Consider the following 18,976-nt stretch of genomic DNA (forward strand, 5'->3'; position numbering starts at 1 on the left):
AACTCTGCTGGGATTGTGCAGCAGCAGCCCCCTCTAACTGAGGCCTGGGCTCACAGTTGCCCCAGTCTCCGTCCCTCCCAGATGTCTCATGTCAGGCTGCTTCACTTGCTGAGCACCTGGGTTTGCAGTCAGTACTGGGTAGCTCTGGTCAGACTGTCCCGAGCCACTGCCCTTGGACCGCTGTCCCGAGGACCTCCAGTCTGACTTTCTCCAAGGAGCAGGACTTCCTGACAGGCTCCAAAGCCTCCCACCTCGGTGGCCCATTCTTGCTGATGGAGGCCCCACCCACCTAAAGGGGCCATCCCTGCCCCGGTCTGACCCTGACCTCACACAGACCATTCTTCCACACACCCAGAAGTTAAAGGGCAGCTTCCAGGAGACCCCCTCCCCAGGTTTCCCTTCCTCTCCTCATGCGCCACCCACCTTGGAACCTGTGGGGCAGGCTTTGGTGCGAGTGGGTCCCCGCTGCCCAGCCTGGGTGACCAGGGCAGATCTGAGGGACCTGGACCGCTCTGGCCCAGTGGTAATGCTGCATGGTTGGTAGAGCTGAAGGGGAGAGATGGGCTGGCAGAGAGAAGCAGAGGAGGACTCGTGACCGCTGTTTGTAGCAGGCCCACTGTGGCACTTCCTGTGCTCGTAACAGGAATATTGAGCATGCCAGGGGGACTCCTGGGGGCCGGCCCCTCCCCCACGGGGTCCCACATTGTCCTGCATCTTCCGGGGGCCTGGGCTCAGGGAGGAGGGAGCAGATCTAGGCTCCAGACCACCTCTGACCTTGGGTCTGGAGCAGAGCCCTTTGCAGAGGCAGGCTCAGATGCCAGCCCTGCCCCTGCCGGCACACACCACCCCTGGCCCTCTGCCAGGCCGGAGCTGGTGCTGCATTCCAGACCCACACCTGGCTTGGCTTTCTTTACAAGGCCTGGGGTCAGGCCCGTGCCAGTTGTTGACAAGCCCTTGGGGCTGGGTGCCTTGACCCCATTTCCTGGCCCGCGTTGTGGTAGGCAGGATGCTCCTGCCTGGCAGAGCTGCCCAGATGGCTCTGCCTGAGGCAAGGCCGACTGGCCTGACCTGTTGGAGGGGTCAGTCCTGCCCTCCATGACTTCCTGCCCCCACGCCCTCGGCTCCTGGATCCATGGGCTGGCCAGCGAGGCTAATGAGGCAGGGAGGCCAGGTGGAGCTTCTTGAGGAGGCTGGTTTTGAGCACGCGTGAGCCACTGATGCCATCGTGGAGCTGCAGAGGAGGAGGGGTGGAGGCAGCTGCCACAGCTGGGTGGCCTCTGGTAACCGGGGCCACAGTGGGAATAGGGTTCTGTTTGAGGGTGAGCAGCAGCGTTGGGCTGGGGGGTTAGGCCCTCAGGTCCCCAGGGACATGAGGTCAAACCAGGACCAAGAAACGAGTGGATGAAGGAGCCCATCAGGAGTTTTCCTGCCCCTTCCCCCGCCCCTGCCCCTAGGAGACCCACGGCCCTGAAGGCTTGAATCCCTGGGCGGGAATGAGCCGTGGCTGGATGAGCCAGGCGGGCACGGGGCAGCAGGGTGCTGGGGGGCTTCCAGCCTGCCCTCCACATTCCCAGCCACTGCGCTCAGGGCCCCCCTGCAGGATCGGAGTTGGGTTGAGCAGGGGGGCAGCACCCTGGTGAAGGGGGCCCTGCCTCTGGCTCAGGCTTGGGCACAGGCTCAGAGTCTTCAGCCATGGAAGCTTCTGAGTCTCTTAAGATGTCATCAAGGCCCCAGGAGCCTGGGGTGACTGAGGAGATGACCCCCAAAGCTTGGTGCAGACTTGGAGTACCCAGGCTGCCTGCCCTGGGTGGGAATGGAGGCCCCCCAGTTTCCGCATGTCCCTCACAGCTTCCCTGGTGACACTGGCCTGGTACCTAGGCCAGCTGAGGTGAGACGGGGGGCAGAAAGTAGATGGGGTCTTCCTGGAGTTGATGAACCTGGGACCGAGATTGGGGCCGAAGTGTGTGAAGATGGTACAGCTGCCCTATGCCCACGGCCTGGTGCAAGTCCTGGGGGGAGGCAGGGGGGCACTGAGGACCTGGGGGAAGAAAGGCTGGACGTGGGCATGTGCTCAGTGTGTTGGTAGCACAAGGAGAGGAGGTGGAGAGTCCCAGGCCGGACAGCTGGAGGGGCCACGTTGCTCCGGACACAGGGGCAGTCGACGCGGGCCCCATCCAGGGTTATGAGGCTGCCAGTCCTCCTGCCGCCCCTTGGCCTGGGTGGCTGGCTGCATCCCGTTGACCCTCTCTACCCCCCAGGTCGCTGATGCCCCTGCTGGATCCGGACTCCGGGCTCCTGGTCCTGGCGGGAAAGGTGAGCAAGGAGCTGGAACACCCGCCCACGCCAGAGCTAGGTCTCACGCTGGTGCCCTCAGTTGCCAGTCCCTGTCCCAACCTTTGAGGTAGGCAGCCAGCCAGGACGGGGAAGTAAGGACACCAACCACCCCTAGAAAGGAGGGACTAGAGCCGTGCTGCCCAGGCTCTGCCATTGTCGGGCCGAGCGACCTTCGTGTCCTCATCCATGTAGTCAGAGTGACTATAACCCCCCCAGGAATGTCAGTTTTGTGGGATCAAGGTTAGCCTGCTTTGTGAATACCCGGGCCCCACTCCTCCGCAGTAAGGCCTGCCCTGTGCATGTCAGTGCCAGGGGATGTCTGCCATGGCTCTGCAGCTTGGGTCCTTGGAGGGGGTTGGGGGAGCCGGTGTGAGACCCAGGCTGTGCCCCAGGCCACCCAGGCACAGTCAGGGAGGGGCAGCACTCAGTCTGGGCTCATTTCAGGGTGAGAGCCGGCTGTACTGCTATGAGGTGGTCCCACAGCAGCTGGCACTGAGCCCAGGTAATCCTGTTCTCTGGGCCCCCTCCCTTGGGTCTTCCCCGCCTGCCCTGACTGGTCTGTGGTACTCCTGACAGTGACCCAGTGCCTCCTGGAGAGTGCGCTGCGGGGGGCAGCCCTGGTACCTCGGCGGGCGCTGGCCGTCATGGGCTGCGAGGTGCTCCGTGTCCTGCAGCTGAGTGACACAGCCATCATACCCATCAGCTACCATGTGCCCCGCAAGGTGAGGGGTTTTGGGAGGGAGCCTGGGAGGTCTGGGCCTCCTGGGCCTCACTGGCCACCTGCCTGTTTGCCACCAGGCTGTGGAATTCCATAAGGACCTGTTCCCAGACGCCACTGGCTGTGTACCTGCCTCTGACCCCCACACCTGGTGGGCGGGGAGCAACCAGCAGGTAGGGCTAAGGCCACCTCCCTTGGTGCCCCACAGCCCAGCTGTGCACTCACTCCGCTGCCCTGTGTCCCCTTGTACCTCCCACCATCTCAACTGCCGACCTCTCCCCACAGGTACAGAAGGTCAGCCTTGACCCGGCCTGCAGGCCCCGTGCCAGCTTTACTTCCTGCCTGGTGTCCCCTGCGGAGTTCCCCCCTGACCCAGCCCAGCCTGTGGAGACGCCCGTGGGCGACATGGACCCCAGTGTGAGTGCCAGGGCTGCCCCCCGCTGTCTCCTTCACAGTGCCACAGCGGGTGCCCTGAGTCAGAATGGGCAAGTGTGTTTGCCTGCCCGATGGTCTTTTTTTAACCTTTTTTAACTGTCATGCATAATAGAGAAATTCACAAAGCATAAATAAAGAACTTCACAGCATTCTCTAACTTAGGCAAACACAAAGCAAAATTTGCACATAAAAATCTGGATTTCTGGCTCTCTTGAAATACTGGCAGGTTTTAACCCCACAGCCTGCGCTCCCACAAAGCTGGGAGCTGGCGGAGCCACTTGCAGTGTCCATAGTCTGAACCTCAGCTCACCCCCATGGTACTTCCAGCCCTGTCAGCCTCAGCATCCAGGCCCCCACCCCACAGCAGGCTTCCTGCCCAGCCCAGTGCCCCACAGCCCAGAAGGGGCCCAGGCCTGGGGCTGACCCAGGGTGCTTCTCCCCCAGGAGGGCTTCTTCTCCCCACCCAGCTCGCTGCCCTCGCCCTCCACGCCCTCCAGCCTGGGACCCTCGCTCTCCAGCACCAGCGGCATTAGCACCAGCACCAGCCAGAGGTCACTGCAGAGCATGCTGGGTAAGCATGGCAGGATGGCAGCCAGCCCCATCCTGGGAGCCCTGTCTGCCCCAGCCCTGACTCCCTACCTGGTGGAGTCTTGTGGGATGAGGTGAGTCTTATCTACAAGAGGGAGGCCTGGACATTCTCTGGCTCCCTGGGCTTCCCCGAGGTATCACCAGTCTCATTTCCAGGCACCACTCTGAGCGAGATGTGTTGGCTAGAGAAGCAGAGGCCTGGGCACAGGCCACGCACCATCCTGCAGTGAGGGGCCCAGGCAGCCAGGACTCAGCGCTGGCCTGAGGTCCTCCTGCAGAGCAGCACAGGGTGAACAGGGAGGGCATCCTCATGTGGCTCCGTGTCCCTGCCACCTGCCAGGTCCCAGTTCCAAGTTCCGCCATGCTCAGGGCACCGTCCTTCACCGAGATACCCACATCACCAACCTCAAGGGGCTCAACCTCACCACACCTGGTGAGAGTGATGGCTTCTGTGCCAACCAGCTACGTGTGGCTGTGCCCCTGCTCAGCAGCGGTGGGCAAGTGGCCGTGCTCGAGGTAAGGAGTCCCACCCCACCATGGCTGCCCCCCAGGTCCCTGCAGGAAGCTGAGGGCATCAGGTACCCACACCAGCTCACATATTCTGAACACAGACCATGTGCCAGGCACCCACCTAGCATCCCCTTTAATCCTTGCAGCTGCCCCGTGCTGCGAATACCACTCTTACCCCATTTTACAGATGAGAGCAGGGAGGCATGGAGGTTGATGACCTGCCGGGTCACACAGCTGTGTAAGTGGTGGCGCTGGGATCTGTCTCCAGGCCACCTGAGCTCTATATACCACTCCACACTGCCCCCCTCACTTCTTGGGATCTCACAGTCAGCACTTGTGGCTCGGAGAACAGGGTGGCTGAGGCAGAGAGCTTAGGCCACCCGGTCGTGGGGCTTCTGCTGCAGAGGGTGGGGCCCAGGCCTGCTGCTTGCCCTGCAGCCTCAGGGAGCAGGCTCTCCTGCCTGGTCCTTACTGATGGGCCCTGGGGTGGGGCACCTCTTGCAGCTGCGGAAGCCCGGCCGCCTGCCCGACACAGCACTGCCCACTCTGCAGAATGGGGCGGCCGTCACTGATCTGGCCTGGGACCCCTTTGACCCCCACCGCCTCGCTGTGGGTAAGGAGGCTGGGCACTGGGCTTGCAGGAGGGCCCTGGGGCCCTGACTGGGGACCGACTGGGAGTGCCCAGGGTCCTCGGCCCAGCAGTGATGGGCCTGCCCTCTGCAGCTGGGGAGGACGCCAGGATCCGACTGTGGCGGGTGCCCCCAGAGGGCCTGGAGGAGGTGCTTGCCACACCTGAGGCAACGCTCACAGGTCAGGTGGGCCCAGGGTGGATGCCGGGGGATGGGCAGTGGCTTCCGAGGGTCTCAGCATCACCCTGTGCCTCACCCCCAGGCCACACGGAGAAGATCTACTCTCTGCGCTTCCACCCACTGGCAGCCGATGTGCTGGCGTCCTCTTCCTATGACTTTACCGTTCGGATCTGGGACCTTGAAGCTAGAGCTGAGCGGCTGAGGCTGCGGGGCCACCAGGACCAGGTAAGGCGGCTGTGGGGAGAGGCACCCAGCCATGGGGTGAGAAGACGCCTCTCATGTGCCCACCTGCCCCCAGATCTTTGGCCTGGCCTGGAGTCCCAACGGGCAGCAGCTGGCCACTCTCTGCAAGGATGGGCGCCTACGAGTCTACGAGCCTCGGAGTGGCCCTGAGCCGCTGCAGGTAAGCAAGATGCGCTGGGGTGGCCAGGGGGTCCTGGCTGGGCCTCATGTGCTGTATCCCAACAGGAAGGCCCAGGGCCCGAAGGGGCCCGTGGAGCCCGCATTGTCTGGGTGTGTGATGGTCACTGTCTGCTGGTATCTGGCTTTGACAGGTGAGGACTCTGGGACAGTCATCCCGGTCCCCAGACTTCAGCAGAAGCTGGCCCCCACCCCTCACTTACTGAATGGATGGATTTTGGGGTGCTGCGTGGGGGTGGGGGTGAATGGGTGGGAAGGAGTGAGGTGGGGAGGAAGAATATAAGTCACCCAGGGGTCCGAAGGGATGACAGCTGTGCCCTGCTGCAAGGAAGCTGTGCCTGGTGGGGACCGGGTGAAGCACATGAAACGGACCGAGCCTGTGTGAGAGTCCGAGGGACGGGCATTTGGCTTTTGGGAGGGGGGATTAGGGGGGTCCTCCCAAGGGATGTGTTGTTTGGACGGGGTCTCAAATGAGCTAGTAACCACAGATCTGGAGGAAGGGACGTTCAGGTCTGGGTGGAAAGGCCAAGAAGCTGACCAGCCTGGCTGAATGTGGGGAGACAAATCCCCGCAGCTGGCACAGGACAGGTGCTGGGGCCAAGAGGGGGGTCAGGGGCAGTGGTGTGGCCAGTACCTGGGGAGGAGGAAGGGTGACGGGTTAGGATGCTTGCATTGTGTGCTGTATCCCAACAGGAAGGCCCGGGGCCCCAAGGGGCCCGTGGAGCCCGCATTGTCTGGGTGTGTGATGGTAGTTCTGAGATCTGGACCAGGAAAGAGGACGGGTAGAGGCCTCTCCTCAGCCCTGAGCCCTCCCGACCCACCCCCAACCCCTGCTCCCTTGCAGCCGAAGCGAGCGCCAGCTGCTCCTATACTCATCCGATGCCCTGGCCAGCGGCCCCTTGTCAGTGCTGGGGCTGGATGTGGCCCCCTCCACACTGCTGCCCAGCTACGACCCGGACACCGGCCTGGTGCTCCTCACGGGCAAGGTGGGCCGGGCTGTGCAGGGCAGATGCGAGGAGGTGGGGAGGAAGGCAGCTCTAGCAGACCACCTCACTCTCACTGCCACCTCCTCCGTGGCCCAGGGTGACACCCGCGTGTTCCTGTATGAGCTGCTTCCCGAGGCTCCCTTCTTCCTGGAGTGCAACAACTTCACGTCCTCAGACCCTCACAAGGTGAGCTGCTCACTCCCTGGGTGGGACCGCGGGCTCCCCCGCCCTCTGGTGGCCATATGGGGAAGTGCAGGGGCCTGTGGGGTCAGCGGGTCACGGGGCCAGGTGTGTCCAGCGGCACATGGAGCTGGTGGTCAAACTCGACCATTATTAAAACTTACGTTACATAAGGCCAAATTATATGAAGCTACAGATAAGTTATATTAAAAACCATGGCAGTAAACACTCAATTTATCAGTTCCTAATTATGTTACCTGACTTTACTATTACTTGAGCTGTTGAGGTTATTTGCACATTGGCCTTGTCCAGTGGCAGCACCATAAGACGGCGCTGCCGCACGCCTGCACCAGCAAGTCACGTTGGTGGCATGAGGTCGGCCAGCAACCACGGGTACGGTCAGTGGTGCAGAGCAGGGCGCTTTCCTGAGCGAGCTGCCCGTGCGCCACTATAGGGGTAGGGCCCTGGCGGTCCCAAGCGAGGGCCGCTGGCCTCCCACGCGCTCTGCGCCCCAGCCCTTGCTCAGACTCTCCTGCTCTGCCAGGGCTTCGTCCTCCTGCCCAAAACGGAATGTGACGTGCGGGAGGTAGAGTTTGCCCGATGCCTGCGGCTTCGTCAGACCTCCCTGGAGCCTGTCGCCTTCCGGCTACCCCGAGTCAGGGTGAGGTTGAAGTCTGACAGCCAGTCCCTCTCCCCAGCCCGTCCGGGGCTTTGGGGCCTGACTGGCCCGTCCCCAGACTTCCCCACTCACTGCTCTTGGGGTACTTGTCCTTACTCTGCTAAGGTTGTAAAACACAGGAACTCCAGACTGGGGTCCTGAGTTTGGGCACACCTTCCTCCCGGTGGATGCCAGTGTGCCCTGGGCCTCTGGCCTGTGCCTCAGGGCAGCCCCTTCCTCCCTCCTTGCAGAAAGAGTTCTTCCAGGATGATGTGTTTCCAGACACAGCCGTGAGCTGGGAGCCGGTGCTCAGTGCCAAGGCCTGGCTGGGAGGTGCTAACGGGCAGCCCCGGCTTCTCAGCCTGCAGCCTCCCGGCATGACCCCAGGTAGGATGGGGTACTGGGAGGGCAGATGGGAGCAGGGAACTGGGGATGGTTAGAGGAAAGGACAGAAGGCCCAGGTCTGATCCTCCATCCCTGCTGGAATGCAGAAATTTCGGGCACTCCCAAGAATGATGTGGCGGCGTCTCTGGGCTCAGCGCCTCTAGAGGGCAGGGCCTGGGGTCTGTGTTCCATCACAAGTCCCGCCTCCAACATACACGCATATACATGCACACATGCAGCCTGGTGCCCAGGCATGTCTTGTGAGCAGCTGTGAATGCCCCCTCTGGGGTCTCTGCCACAGAATCCCCTAGGGGCAGGTGCCAAAGGTTTGAGCAAGGAGCCCCCACCAAGGGGACTGCCTGCTGCCTTCCCCACCCCCTCAGTGAGCCAGGCCCCCCGTGAAGCCCCTGCCCGGCGGGCCCCGTCCTCGGTGCTCTACCTGGAAGAGAAGTCAGACCAGCAAAAGAAGGAAGAGGTAGGCACGGGGGGGGCATGGGGTCCTGTCTACACCTGGCGGCTGCCTCTCAGTTGTCCCGGCCACCCCAGAGGGGGGCAGGAGCCAGTGTCACCCCCCTCAGACGCACAGCTTGGTGGGGGGCCTTCCAGAGCTGGAGTCTGGGGCCCCGGACATTTGGGACCCTGGTGCACATCCGAGCACCTGAGTCGGCACTCGTGGGACTCCCGCGCCGCACGTCAGTGTGTCGGCCTGGCTCCTCCGTCTCTGTCAAGGTGTCTTTTTCAGTGAAAACCATCAACTTTTGTCAGGGCTCTGTTGAAAACAGCTCTTTTCACAACCTTGGCAGGGTTCAAACGGTGGGCTCCACTGCTCCTGGGGAGGGGAGTCCTGTTCCTTTTCCACCTCTTCTGTCCGCCCTCGCAGCTGCTGAATGCCATGGTGGCAAAGCTGGGGAACAGGGAGGACCCACTCCCCCAGGACGCCTTTGAAGGTGTGGACGAGGATGAGTGGGTGAGTGGACGGGGGGATCCTCAGCATCCTGCCCTCCCCCACTCACCCCTGCAGCCTGTGCCACCTCCCTTCTTCAGGCCTCTTGATGACCCCCACATCCTGGTTTATCTTCCCAGGACTAGCCTGCCCACCTGCCACCTCTGGCCTCACCTGCCACTGCCACCTCTTAGAACCACCTCGTGCCCCCTGCACACCTCACCTCTCACCCTCAAACTGGGAGACAAACACCTTTGAGCTCTGGAGCACCTTATCCCAGAAGCCCTGGCTTCCTTTGGGCCTTGGCTATGTCCATGGCCTCTGGGTTCCTCCATAACTCTTGTGGATCAGCTACACCTCTGCTTTCTTTGGGAATGGCTGCTTCTCTTCAACTGCCTGCTAGCATGTGGAGCGAGGGGTAGGGGGGTGGGAGTCAGCAGCATGTATCTGGGCAGGCCCTGGGCTGCCTGTATTCCTTCCTGCACCTGGGCTGGTCCCAGCCTGGGCTCCCTTCGCCCAGCACTTTCAGTTATTTCAAGCCAACCCTTCTTGCCTGTTGCTCTAGCCAATTGCCTTGGGGGCTGGCCCCCACCAGGCTCTTTGGAGCAGCACCAGCCCCAGGGGCCTGGGACCAGTCACCTTGCCCCCAGGCTTGAAGCCAGGAGAAGGGGGTATTACAGAGCTGTTGGCCCAACTAAGGAGGGCATGAGTCCTACAGGGGCTGGCCTGCACATGCCCGGGATGTTTTCAATAATTAAACTTTTTTAAGCTGTCCACCTCTTGTGCTGCTGTGGTTTCTGGGCTGTCTGGCTGGGGAAGGAGATGAGAGTATGGGTGAGAGTGGTTTGGCCCTGGTCTCCCCCTTGTCCCAGGCCTCACTTGCTCCTGAGGCCTCTTCAGCTCTATGCTTTATCCAGTGCGTAGGTATCCAGCGGTGCTCTGGATGGTAGATGTTGTAATGACCCGGAGAGACCTCTCCAAGACCTCCCAAAGCGCTTAACAGTCTTTTTATGCAGGGGGCCAGACTGCAAGAAAGCAAATAGTGTTAGGAGAGTTGTAAAGAAGATAAACTATGTGAAAGGGAATGACTGGGCTTGCAGGGGGAAGTGGGGTGTTCAGGGTCTGAGAAGGTGACACTTAAGCTGAGAGCTAAGACCCGCAGGCCACTAAGCCATTCAGGGAACCATGTGAAGAATGTTTCAGACAAAAGGAAGGATGATGTGGGAGCTGAAAGAAGAATCTGGAGGGAAGGAAGAGCAATGGTTCGGAGCCCAGTACAGGGCAGCCCGACATCCCACAAATGTTTGCTGGGTGCCTTCCATGTGCCGGCCGCCCTGCCCAGTGCTGATGCCCAGTAAGAGAGAAGGGGAAAAGTCCCACTCACGAGGAGTCCACATCCTAGTAGGAGGGAAGGGAGTATAAACAATGAAATGCATGATATGGTAGAAGGTGAAAAACAATTTTTGGGTAAGGGCAGGGGGATCTCAAGGTATCAAGAATAATAGAGGTAGAAGTGAAACACAAAAGACCACATACAGTATGATTCCATTTCTATGCAACATTTAGAACAGGAAATTCCATAGAGATATAACCCAGAACAGTGGTCCCACGGGGATTTAGGGGAGGCCTAAAATGGACAGTGATTGCTAATGGGCACAGAGTTTTTGGTGGAGTTGATGAAAATGGTGTGGAGCTAGCAGTGAGTGTACAACTCTGAATATACTAAGAAGCACTGACTTGTACACTTTGAAAGGGTCACTTGTATGATGTGTGAATATCAATAAAGCCACTATTAAAAAACAAGGTTAGACGGAATGTGGCAGCATTGGTAGGGGGTCAGGGTGGTCCTGAGAAAGTGACATTTAAGCAAAGATGGGAAGGAGGACAAAGTGAGCCCTTCCCAGGCCGAGGAACCTAGAATGAAGTCTACTTTTAAGTTTCCTGTTTTTTATGTATTTGTGAGACTCTGGCATCCTACTGCTTATGTTCGTGGGATCTTGAATATTTATTGCATAGTTTTCTCTACCATGTGTTTTGGCAAAATAAAAAGAAATTGCCCGGCAGTTGCTCCTAGCGCGCCAGAATAAGCACGTGGGCTGGAGTTCCAAGGCTGCCAGCCAATCACCCCGACGGTCCTCCAAGCCTAAGGCTGGTCCTACTTCTGGCTCCGCCCGCCGCTTTACGTCACTATAGGCGCCCCGTCCCCCCTGGGGTGAAAACACGCATGCCCATAGCGGCGGCCGCGCACGCGCGGTCTGCGGTCTCTTGACCTCTGACCCGCCGGCCGCCCTTGAGCCCGCGCCGCGGGGCCAGGAAACCAGGGCCTGCGCCGCCGAGGCTGAGCGGTCGCCATGGTGAGGCTTAAATGGTGGTGCGCTTCCCGGGGGAGGGATGCTGTTTGGGGGCCGTGGCGGGGGAGGCTGCGGACGCCGTGCGTCCCATGAGCGCCCTGCGGGAAGCGGGGTCAGGGGCGTCCCAGCCGGGGGACCAGGCGGGCGCAGACGGCGTCGGGGACCGACAGGGCCGCCAGGCTGGAAGGCAGGGCGGGCCTGGGCGGCCGGGAAACGGCCACGTGCGCTCGCCCATGTGCGCGCAGCCCAGGGTGGTGGTGGCTGGGTCCGGCCCGCGAGCCCCTGCTCTGCGCCGCCGCCAGTGACGGTGTCTCCCTGTTATTGTCCCCCATTTGAAAGCTGATGAAACGGGCTTTCCCAAGGAAGTGACAGAACTGGGACTTGAATCAGGCACCGAAAACAGCGTTTCTGCGGTATCATTGGCATCTGGAGCCAGTGCACAGACCTGGGCCACCCTGGCAGCGTCGGGTCACCGAGGAACCCTTTAAGATGCACTCCCCAGAGTATACGTTCCCCCAGTGATTGAGGCAGCCGTTTTGGAGAGCCACTTAACTGATAATAAAGGCAATATAACAGCTTGCAAGTGTCAGTCCCCGAGCTGCGGCTTTACGTTAGATTGTCTTCGTTTAATCTTACTAAATCGGTGCTGTTATTGTACGCATTTTAAGAATAAGGACCCTGAAGCTCAGAGAGTTTGATTCTTCTCCAGGGTCACTCATCCCACAAATGTCAGAGACTGGTTTTGAGCCCAGCTTCTTCTGTGTCCTGAGACTACACACTTAACTTTACCACAATATTCTTGCCTTGTAATAGTCACTGATGTTTTTTGAGCCGGCCCTTCGCATGCATTCCTGTGTGTAACTTTGAGGCACCCTCAAGGGCCAAGTAAAATGTAGCTCAGGAGTTTGTATCCTAAAACAGAAAGCAGGTGAATCTGTAAAAAAAAAAAGCAATAATATTAATAGGAAAAGATAGTGCTATGAGGAGGTGGAGATGGGAGGAGCCTGGGAAGGTTTCCTGGGGAGCAGGAGTGATGTGTTAAGTCTTAAGGATGTTAAGTTTTGACAAAGTGTTAAGAATAGGAGAGAGAACTGTCAGGGTTAATGGGTATGGAGTTTTCTTGGAGGGTGATGAACGTGTTCTAGAATTTGTGGTGATCATTTGCACAGCTCTGTGTATACACTAAAAAGTAAAAAGACAGTATTTTAAAAGAGTGATTTCTGTGGTGTGTGAGTTGGGAGGTGCAGAGACATTGGGGTAAAGAAGTAGGATTGCTGGTGGAGCCATAGATGTGTGGCTGCAGGGTGGAGAGACGTGAGGGGAGAGAAGACCAGAGACGTTATAGACAGACAGCGGGGAATGCCAAGCTGGGGGGTGGACTGAATTGGCAGACAGCGGGGAATTGTGCCTGTGTTTTGGTGGGATGGCCAGAGCCTTCCAGCAGAGGGAGTAAGACGTGTTTGGAAACCCTGTCTGTGGGCGTAGAGTTGATGCCGTTGGTGACCGACCCAGTTAAGTGTCACATTCATTCAAATACTTATCCGTCACCTGCTTTGCCAGTGTCAGGCTGGGCTCTGTGTATACCGTGGCACGTTGGGATATTTGTGGTTCTGACCCCCCTCCTGCCTAGTTGTGAGGCCAGCAACTGTTTGCAGGGGCCCTGGGTGAACAGAGCCCCCTTCCTGTCTCTGTATCATTGAGATGGGGGTCTCTTACTGGCAGTCTTTGTCCACCAGGAGCTGTGCCAGAAGGAAGCATTGTGCATCGGTCTGTCTGGAAGACAGGCTCCCTGGACATGGGATCAGTCATGTTCCTGAGCGCTCCCCACCTCCCATGCTCCTGTGGTCTTTTGCTCTGGCTGCAGGGCATGGTCATGAGTGGGTTACATCGCTCCCCAGTTGAAAAAGCATTTGTGCTGTCCACGGTGGGTCCCAGGCTTGGAGTCCTGTGGCTCTGACTTCTGTTCTTCGGCTGTCACTTGGCCTGAGTTGGCTGTCATGTCAGCTGGTTGTTCTTGCCCAGGGTCTTCAGGCCCAAGTGATGGTCAGTGGACTATGGGATGCTTTGGGGCTTTGTGGGAAGGCCTCCGCCAGTGGCTTGCCATCATCACCTATGGTAGCTTGTGGCTTTGGAGCTCTGCACCCCAAGGATCCTCAGCCCTGAGCATAGCTGCCCCACAGCTGGCATCAGTGGGCGTCTGAGTACTGCAGATGTGGATGGGAGGGTTGGCTGTGCTGCTGATCTCTGGCCATTCAGCCTGAGCAGGATCTGGTTCAAAAGCAGAGGCAGCTCTCGGGCTGCTCCAGGCCTGCCGCTGTCTGTTGTTCATTGCCTGCTGAGGACCTTACAGCCCTCCTGTGAGAAGGGTATTATTCTCCCCATCTTGCAGATAAGAAAACTAAGATTCAGAGAGGTTGAGTCATTTGTCCAGGGTAATACAGCTCGGAAGAAGCGAAGCTGGAATTCCAAGTTAGGGCATCCTGCCTCCAAAGCAGCATTCTCAACGCGCTTCCGCACCGGGAGAGTGCAGCCTCTGCCCGAGGAATCAGGATATACCGAATGAGCTGCTGTATCAGAGGCTTTGTTACCCCATAGTATCTGGCCGCTGTCAAGTTTTGTGAAACAAAGAATGATGAATGCCATAAATGAAAACCAACAGTTATTGAGCACCTGCTGTATCATCAGGCTGTGTGCCAGGTACTTTACATATCTCATTTAATCTCTGACAGCCCTCTTGACCACATTTTACAGGTGGGGAAACTGAGGCTCAGGGAGATGGAGAACTTGTCCAGGGTACACAGCTGGGATCTGTACCCTGGTGATCCCAAAGCTTGCCTGGGTAACCACCACACCCCACTGCCTCCCCGAGAAATGCCTCTTGCAGGAACCTTGGTGGCCTCTGTGGAAACAACTAGGCAGCTCCCCTGGTATGCCAGGGGAGCCTCTGGAACTTTGCAGGCCAGCCCAGCCGTCCCTGAAGCCCTGGGTTTCTGGCAGCAGGAACCACGGGCTGCGCCGTCATGCCACTTTGGTTTGAAGCCTTCAGGGGTGGTTGGGGGAGCTCCCCAGTTAGAGCCTCAGTTCTTAACATTCATCATTTAGCAGCAGTCACAGCCCTGGGCAGAGACGTGAGCAGCGGGTATGTAAAGGAGTCTGGTGGGGCTGTGTGGCGGCGGACCGAGGTGGGGCCTGGGGCGGAGGGGGCCGTCTGCGGTTACCTACTGGCCTCTTAGCCTTTCTTCTCTCAGGGTCAGCAGCCCATCTCAGAGCCTCCGTCCCACTTGGGAGTGCCATTGGGCAAGAGAGGAGAAGCTGGGTGAGATGTCCCGACCAGCTGTGTGTGCAGCTGGCTGCAGCCTCCGCCCTCTGATCTCTGGAGAGTCTTCACTGAGCTTTGTTTTCTGATGTGAAATACACGGTTTATGAAATTTCCACCTACTTGTGAAATCCAAACCAACTTCCATTTATTAACTCCCTCTAATGGCCCAGAACCATATCCCACTCTGCCTGTTCGGGACAGGCAGGTGCCCTGGAGGCCAAACAATGCTAGTTACAGGGTCTGACCTCTACTGGAATCTGATGTGCCCCTCTTTGGCCCCTGGGTTGGGTCCTTGATCTCTGTCAGGTTGCTGAGTTGCTGTCCCTGCATCCTGTGTGAGGTGGGCAGCCTGGAGAATGCCATGACTAATAGTGCCAGCTTTGGGTTTCCCGCCACCTTTCCCCAGGTACTGGCTGTGTGTCCTCAGGCTGGTCACTAAACCCCTCTGTGCGTCAGTGTCTTCAGTTTTGGGAATTAAATGGCACAATAAATAGAACATGTTGAGCATAGTGACTGGAACCGAGACTTGACTGGTAACTTTTTGATCGAGAGGAAATCAAACAACTGAAAAGCACAGAGAAAAGGAGGAACTGCTTGAGGCAGTCCGCGGGCAGTGCTGGCCTGTGTGAGCGGTGTGAGCGCTCTCCCAGGCGCCATTTCACACGCGTGGGTCGTTTTCAGACGTGCTGTCTGTAATCTGTTCCCAGTGAGATCTGTGGCTAGATCTTCTCTCCAACTCCTTTATGGGTGCCCTGGGCTCTTGTTTGCCCCTGGACAGCCCTCAGGCTTCCTGCCGTGGGGGCTCACCACGGTCCTCTGCCTAGAAAGCCTCGGTATTGCCAGGCTTTCTACCTGCCATGATTCTACCTGCCCTTCAGAACCTAGCCCGGTAGAAATACAGTCTTTCCCCAGAGCCCCCATCTCATCCCTGAAGCCACCCTCCATCGCCCTTCTACGCTCTGGCCGTGCGCATGACGCTTGCCCGTGGGCTTCCCTGGTGCCGTGAGCACACAGTCTTGGGGTAGAAAAGCCCTGCGCCGCAGTGGAGGGTTTCCCTGCCAGGCGGCCTCAGTTTGCAAGACCTCTGGTGTCAGGCTTGGGCTCTGCGGATCCTCCATAGCGTGGGTGCTGAGCAGAGCAGCGGGTGACCAACAGTTCTCCCCCTCCCCTTGTGGTCCTTTGGGTGTCTGAATGCCCCCACAGTGGGCTTTTTGCTGCTTAAAGGCGGAACAGAGCATGTTTCACTTTTGTTGTGTTGATTGGAATGGGCTTGAATAGTCCTGGGAGGCAGCCCAGGGTGGCAGAGTGAGTTAGACCCCGGTTCTGACTCCCAGGCCACAGTGTTTCATCTGAAGTCAGTGGTCTCTGTCCCCCGCAGCCACCTGGCCTTGGCTCCTGTCATCTTCTGAAGGCCAAGGGAGAGTCCCGTCTGCCTGTGGGGACCCCCTCAGCTTCACCCCCAGCCTGCTGTCTGATCAGCACCTGAAGTCACCCAGAACAGAAGGTTTTTATCGGGTACTTTGGAGGAAGCAGCCTGTGGCTGCTGCCCTGTGCTTCATTACCTCACATCTCCCGAAGCCTTGCCACTCAGCAGCCGTTTCTGGGGTTCCATCTCTGAGGGCCACAAGGATGCAGTCTGCTCACCAGGTACCTGCTTTGTCCACAGGCCAAGTACCTGGCCCAGATCATTGTGATGGGGGTGCAGGTGGTAGGCAGGGCCTTTGCCCGGGCCCTACGGCAGGAGTTTGCAGGTAAGCTTGGGCCCCTGTCTGCCCCTGGGCTGGGGGCTCCTGCCCGGCTCAGATTTTTCCTAGCACTGTGGGTCAGTTGTGAATGCAGGGTCCCCTGTGAGCTGGGCTTTTTGGCAGCCTGGGGCACTTCCATGGTCAGGGGCATGGTAGACTTTAGAACATTCCCATGGAAGAGAAACCTGGTTTGGAATGAGCATCCAGGCAGATGTTGGCAAACTGGATCCCCTTGCCACTTGTTTTTATAAATTAAGTTTTATTGGAACATAGCCACACCCTCTGACTTCTTCCAAGGCAGTGAAGTAATTGCAACACAGACTAATTATCAGCCTGCAAAGCCTAAAATCTTTACTCTCTGTACCTTTAAGAAAAAGTTCACTGGTTCCTGATTCTAGGGCTGCTGAAAGGGAAGTGGTCCCCGAGGCAGCCTGCTTCGGTGGCCTAGGTAACGGGCGGGCAGCCAGGGCCTGACTGCACTTCTGCTACATCCTCCTGCCCGCAGCTTCACTCTGCTCCCCATTATAGCCTAAAGCTCCCCACTTGCTGTGTGCCTGGGACGAGGAGGTGGGTGAGGGAAGAGGGGGAAGGGCCATCCGACGGTCTAGACCAGGCACCGGCTTCCAGGCTTGGTAGCCAGACTCTGCCCCGTCCTCCGGTGGGCAGGTGTCCTCGCCTCACTACTCCCCACACTCCCCTGAGAGCAAGTCCCTTCTGGGGAGGAGATGCCCCTGCTCCGGCGTGTCTCTTCTGTGCCACCTGGCGGGGCTGAGCTGCACGCATGGAAGGCCCAGGGGGTGCTCTGGGCTGCTGAGGGCTGAGCGCTCACCCATGTGTCCACAGCCAGCCGGGCAGCGGCTGATGCCCGAGGACGCGCCGGGCACCAATCTGCAGCCGCCTCCAGCCTGTCCGGCCTCAGCCTCCAGGAGGCACAGCAGATTCTCAACGTGTCCAAGCTGAGTCCGGAGGAAATCCAGAAGGTGGGGCCCCCAGGCCGCCTCTGCGACTGGCCTTGGCACTGAGGGCTGGGGGCTGGCCACCCAGAGGGGGAGGGGGAGGAGGCCTAGCAGAGGGGGCGTGTGCACGGGCTCTGGCTGCAGCCAGCTCGGCCTCCGGTCCAGCCTGCGGGGACCGCTGCCACCTGTTGGTTCTTAGGCCCAAGGCGGGCAGTGGCAGAGGCACAAGCCACCCCATGCCGTGGCGCCTGCCCACCTCTCTGCCCCTGAGCAGCTGGGGCAGATTCCCAGGCCCTCATGGGGGGCACACAGGGTGGGGCGGTCGGGCCCTTGGCACAGGAGCCTGTGGGGCAGCAGGAAACTGATCCAGCGAGCTTCCCCCACTTCTCACCCAGAGGCCTCATATCTCTCTGACCTCGTTCCTCCGCAGAACTATGAACACCTATTCAAGGTGAATGATAAGTCCGTGGGTGGCTCCTTCTACCTGCAGTCAAAGGTGAGTGGTCTTTGATGGTGGGAGGAGGGCAGACCACAGGACCTCCTCTCTCCCAGAGCCCCTCATTTCCAGGCAGTTCAGAGTACGGCAGACAGAAAAGCATGCCGGGCCTCTCCCTGGAGCCCTAGCCTCGGGGAGCACCCCCACCCCCACCTGCCACTCCCTCTGGCTGCCTCAGTGCCACAGGGCCCAGCCATTCAGGCTGTCGTTTGTCGGATAGGGGCCCGCCCAGCACCGTGGTTTTGGGGCAGTAAGACCACTCGCTGGTGGAGCGCTCGGCTCCTAGATGTCATGGTGCCCTGGGCGGTCTCCTGGGGGAGGAGGCCCCATGCCAGCCCACCTGTGCTGGGCACTGATAGAGGAGGCATTTATAGCCCCCTCAGACTGTTGGGTTGGGTCTGCCCCCTGCCTTTCAGGGCCTTGCAGTGGGAACTGGACCTGTCAAGGCCGGAAGTCTGCCGTCTGCAGGCCTCCCTGCCTGCCTGTAACTCTCTTCCCCCAGGTGGTCCGAGCAAAGGAGCGCTTGGAGGAGGAGCTCAGAATCCGGGCCCAGGACCCGGAGCAAGACCAGACAACCCAAACGTGACGGCTCAGCTCCTCCCACCCACCCACCCGCACCTCTAATTTATAGCTTGGTAATAAATGTCTTTTCTGCACTTCTCGAGAAGGCAGGCTGCTCTCCCTGCCAGCTGTGTGCACGAGGAGAGGGTGGGCAGCGGCATCCGCCTCCCTGTTAACGCGTCTTTAACACCCAGCAGGGCCAGCCTGGCCCTGCCCACCCACGAATGTCACAAACCAGACGCAGCCACTGCTGCTGTCACAGCACCTGTGGCATCACCAACCTCAGGTCTCCTTGTGTGCTTTCCAAATGGGACAGCCGCAGGCCCCCAGCTGTCACAGGCAGCCTGTCCCTGAGCTGGGTGTCAGCAGCATCTCTGCTCTGAGCAGAAGGCTCCTGTGTGTGGCCGGGGAGCCGGGTCCTCCCCAGGGCTAAGGTGCTCACCACAGTCCCAGCAGGTAGTGGCTGGACGTGGACCTGACTGTGCTTTGCCTGAAGCTTCCGTCTCAGTTCCTCAAACCCCTGCTCCCTCAACACCCATCCCCTCCCAGCCTCCAGCAGCCCCAGAAGCCTCAGAACAAAGCC

The 18,976-nt window shown here is 59.2% G+C and overlaps 1 protein-coding gene across 9 annotated transcripts in view; it reads left to right on the forward strand.

The window, feature by feature from the left end:
* Positions 1–18,976, forward strand: part of LOC108406459 (mitochondrial import inner membrane translocase subunit TIM16) — a 65,744-nt gene that overhangs the window by 44,569 nt on the left and 2,199 nt on the right. For 3 of the 9 annotated variants that reach the window (XM_037014483.2, XM_037014492.2, XM_037014500.2), the window contains 19 exons: positions 2,259–2,313; positions 2,779–2,836; positions 2,911–3,056; positions 3,133–3,225; positions 3,338–3,469; positions 3,932–4,058; positions 4,416–4,591; positions 5,090–5,198; positions 5,309–5,395; positions 5,477–5,619; positions 5,693–5,797; positions 5,863–5,948; positions 6,659–6,800; positions 6,897–6,986; positions 7,525–7,641; positions 7,890–8,025; positions 8,406–8,497; positions 8,903–8,989; positions 9,106–9,739. In XM_037014483.2, coding sequence (XP_036870378.2) covers positions 2,259–2,313; positions 2,779–2,836; positions 2,911–3,056; positions 3,133–3,225; positions 3,338–3,469; positions 3,932–4,058; positions 4,416–4,591; positions 5,090–5,198; positions 5,309–5,395; positions 5,477–5,619; positions 5,693–5,797; positions 5,863–5,948; positions 6,659–6,800; positions 6,897–6,986; positions 7,525–7,641; positions 7,890–8,025; positions 8,406–8,497; positions 8,903–8,989; positions 9,106–9,111 — 1,987 coding nt within the window. In that variant the 3' untranslated portion in view covers positions 9,112–9,739. Of the gene's footprint in view, positions 1–2,258; positions 2,314–2,778; positions 2,837–2,910; positions 3,057–3,132; positions 3,226–3,337; positions 3,470–3,931; positions 4,059–4,415; positions 4,592–5,089; positions 5,199–5,308; positions 5,396–5,476; positions 5,620–5,692; positions 5,798–5,862; positions 5,949–6,658; positions 6,801–6,896; positions 6,987–7,524; positions 7,642–7,889; positions 8,026–8,405; positions 8,498–8,902; positions 8,990–9,105; positions 9,740–11,164; positions 11,320–16,301; positions 16,387–17,223; positions 17,361–17,766; positions 17,833–18,334; positions 18,489–18,976 lie in introns of those variants that run through there. The other 6 variants (XM_037014485.2, XM_037014479.2, XM_037014480.2 and 3 more) reach the window with 4 other exon arrangements.

This window comes from Manis javanica, chromosome 10 (assembly GCF_040802235.1).
Source record: "Manis javanica isolate MJ-LG chromosome 10, MJ_LKY, whole genome shotgun sequence".
NCBI lineage: Eukaryota > Metazoa > Chordata > Mammalia > Pholidota > Manidae > Manis > Manis javanica.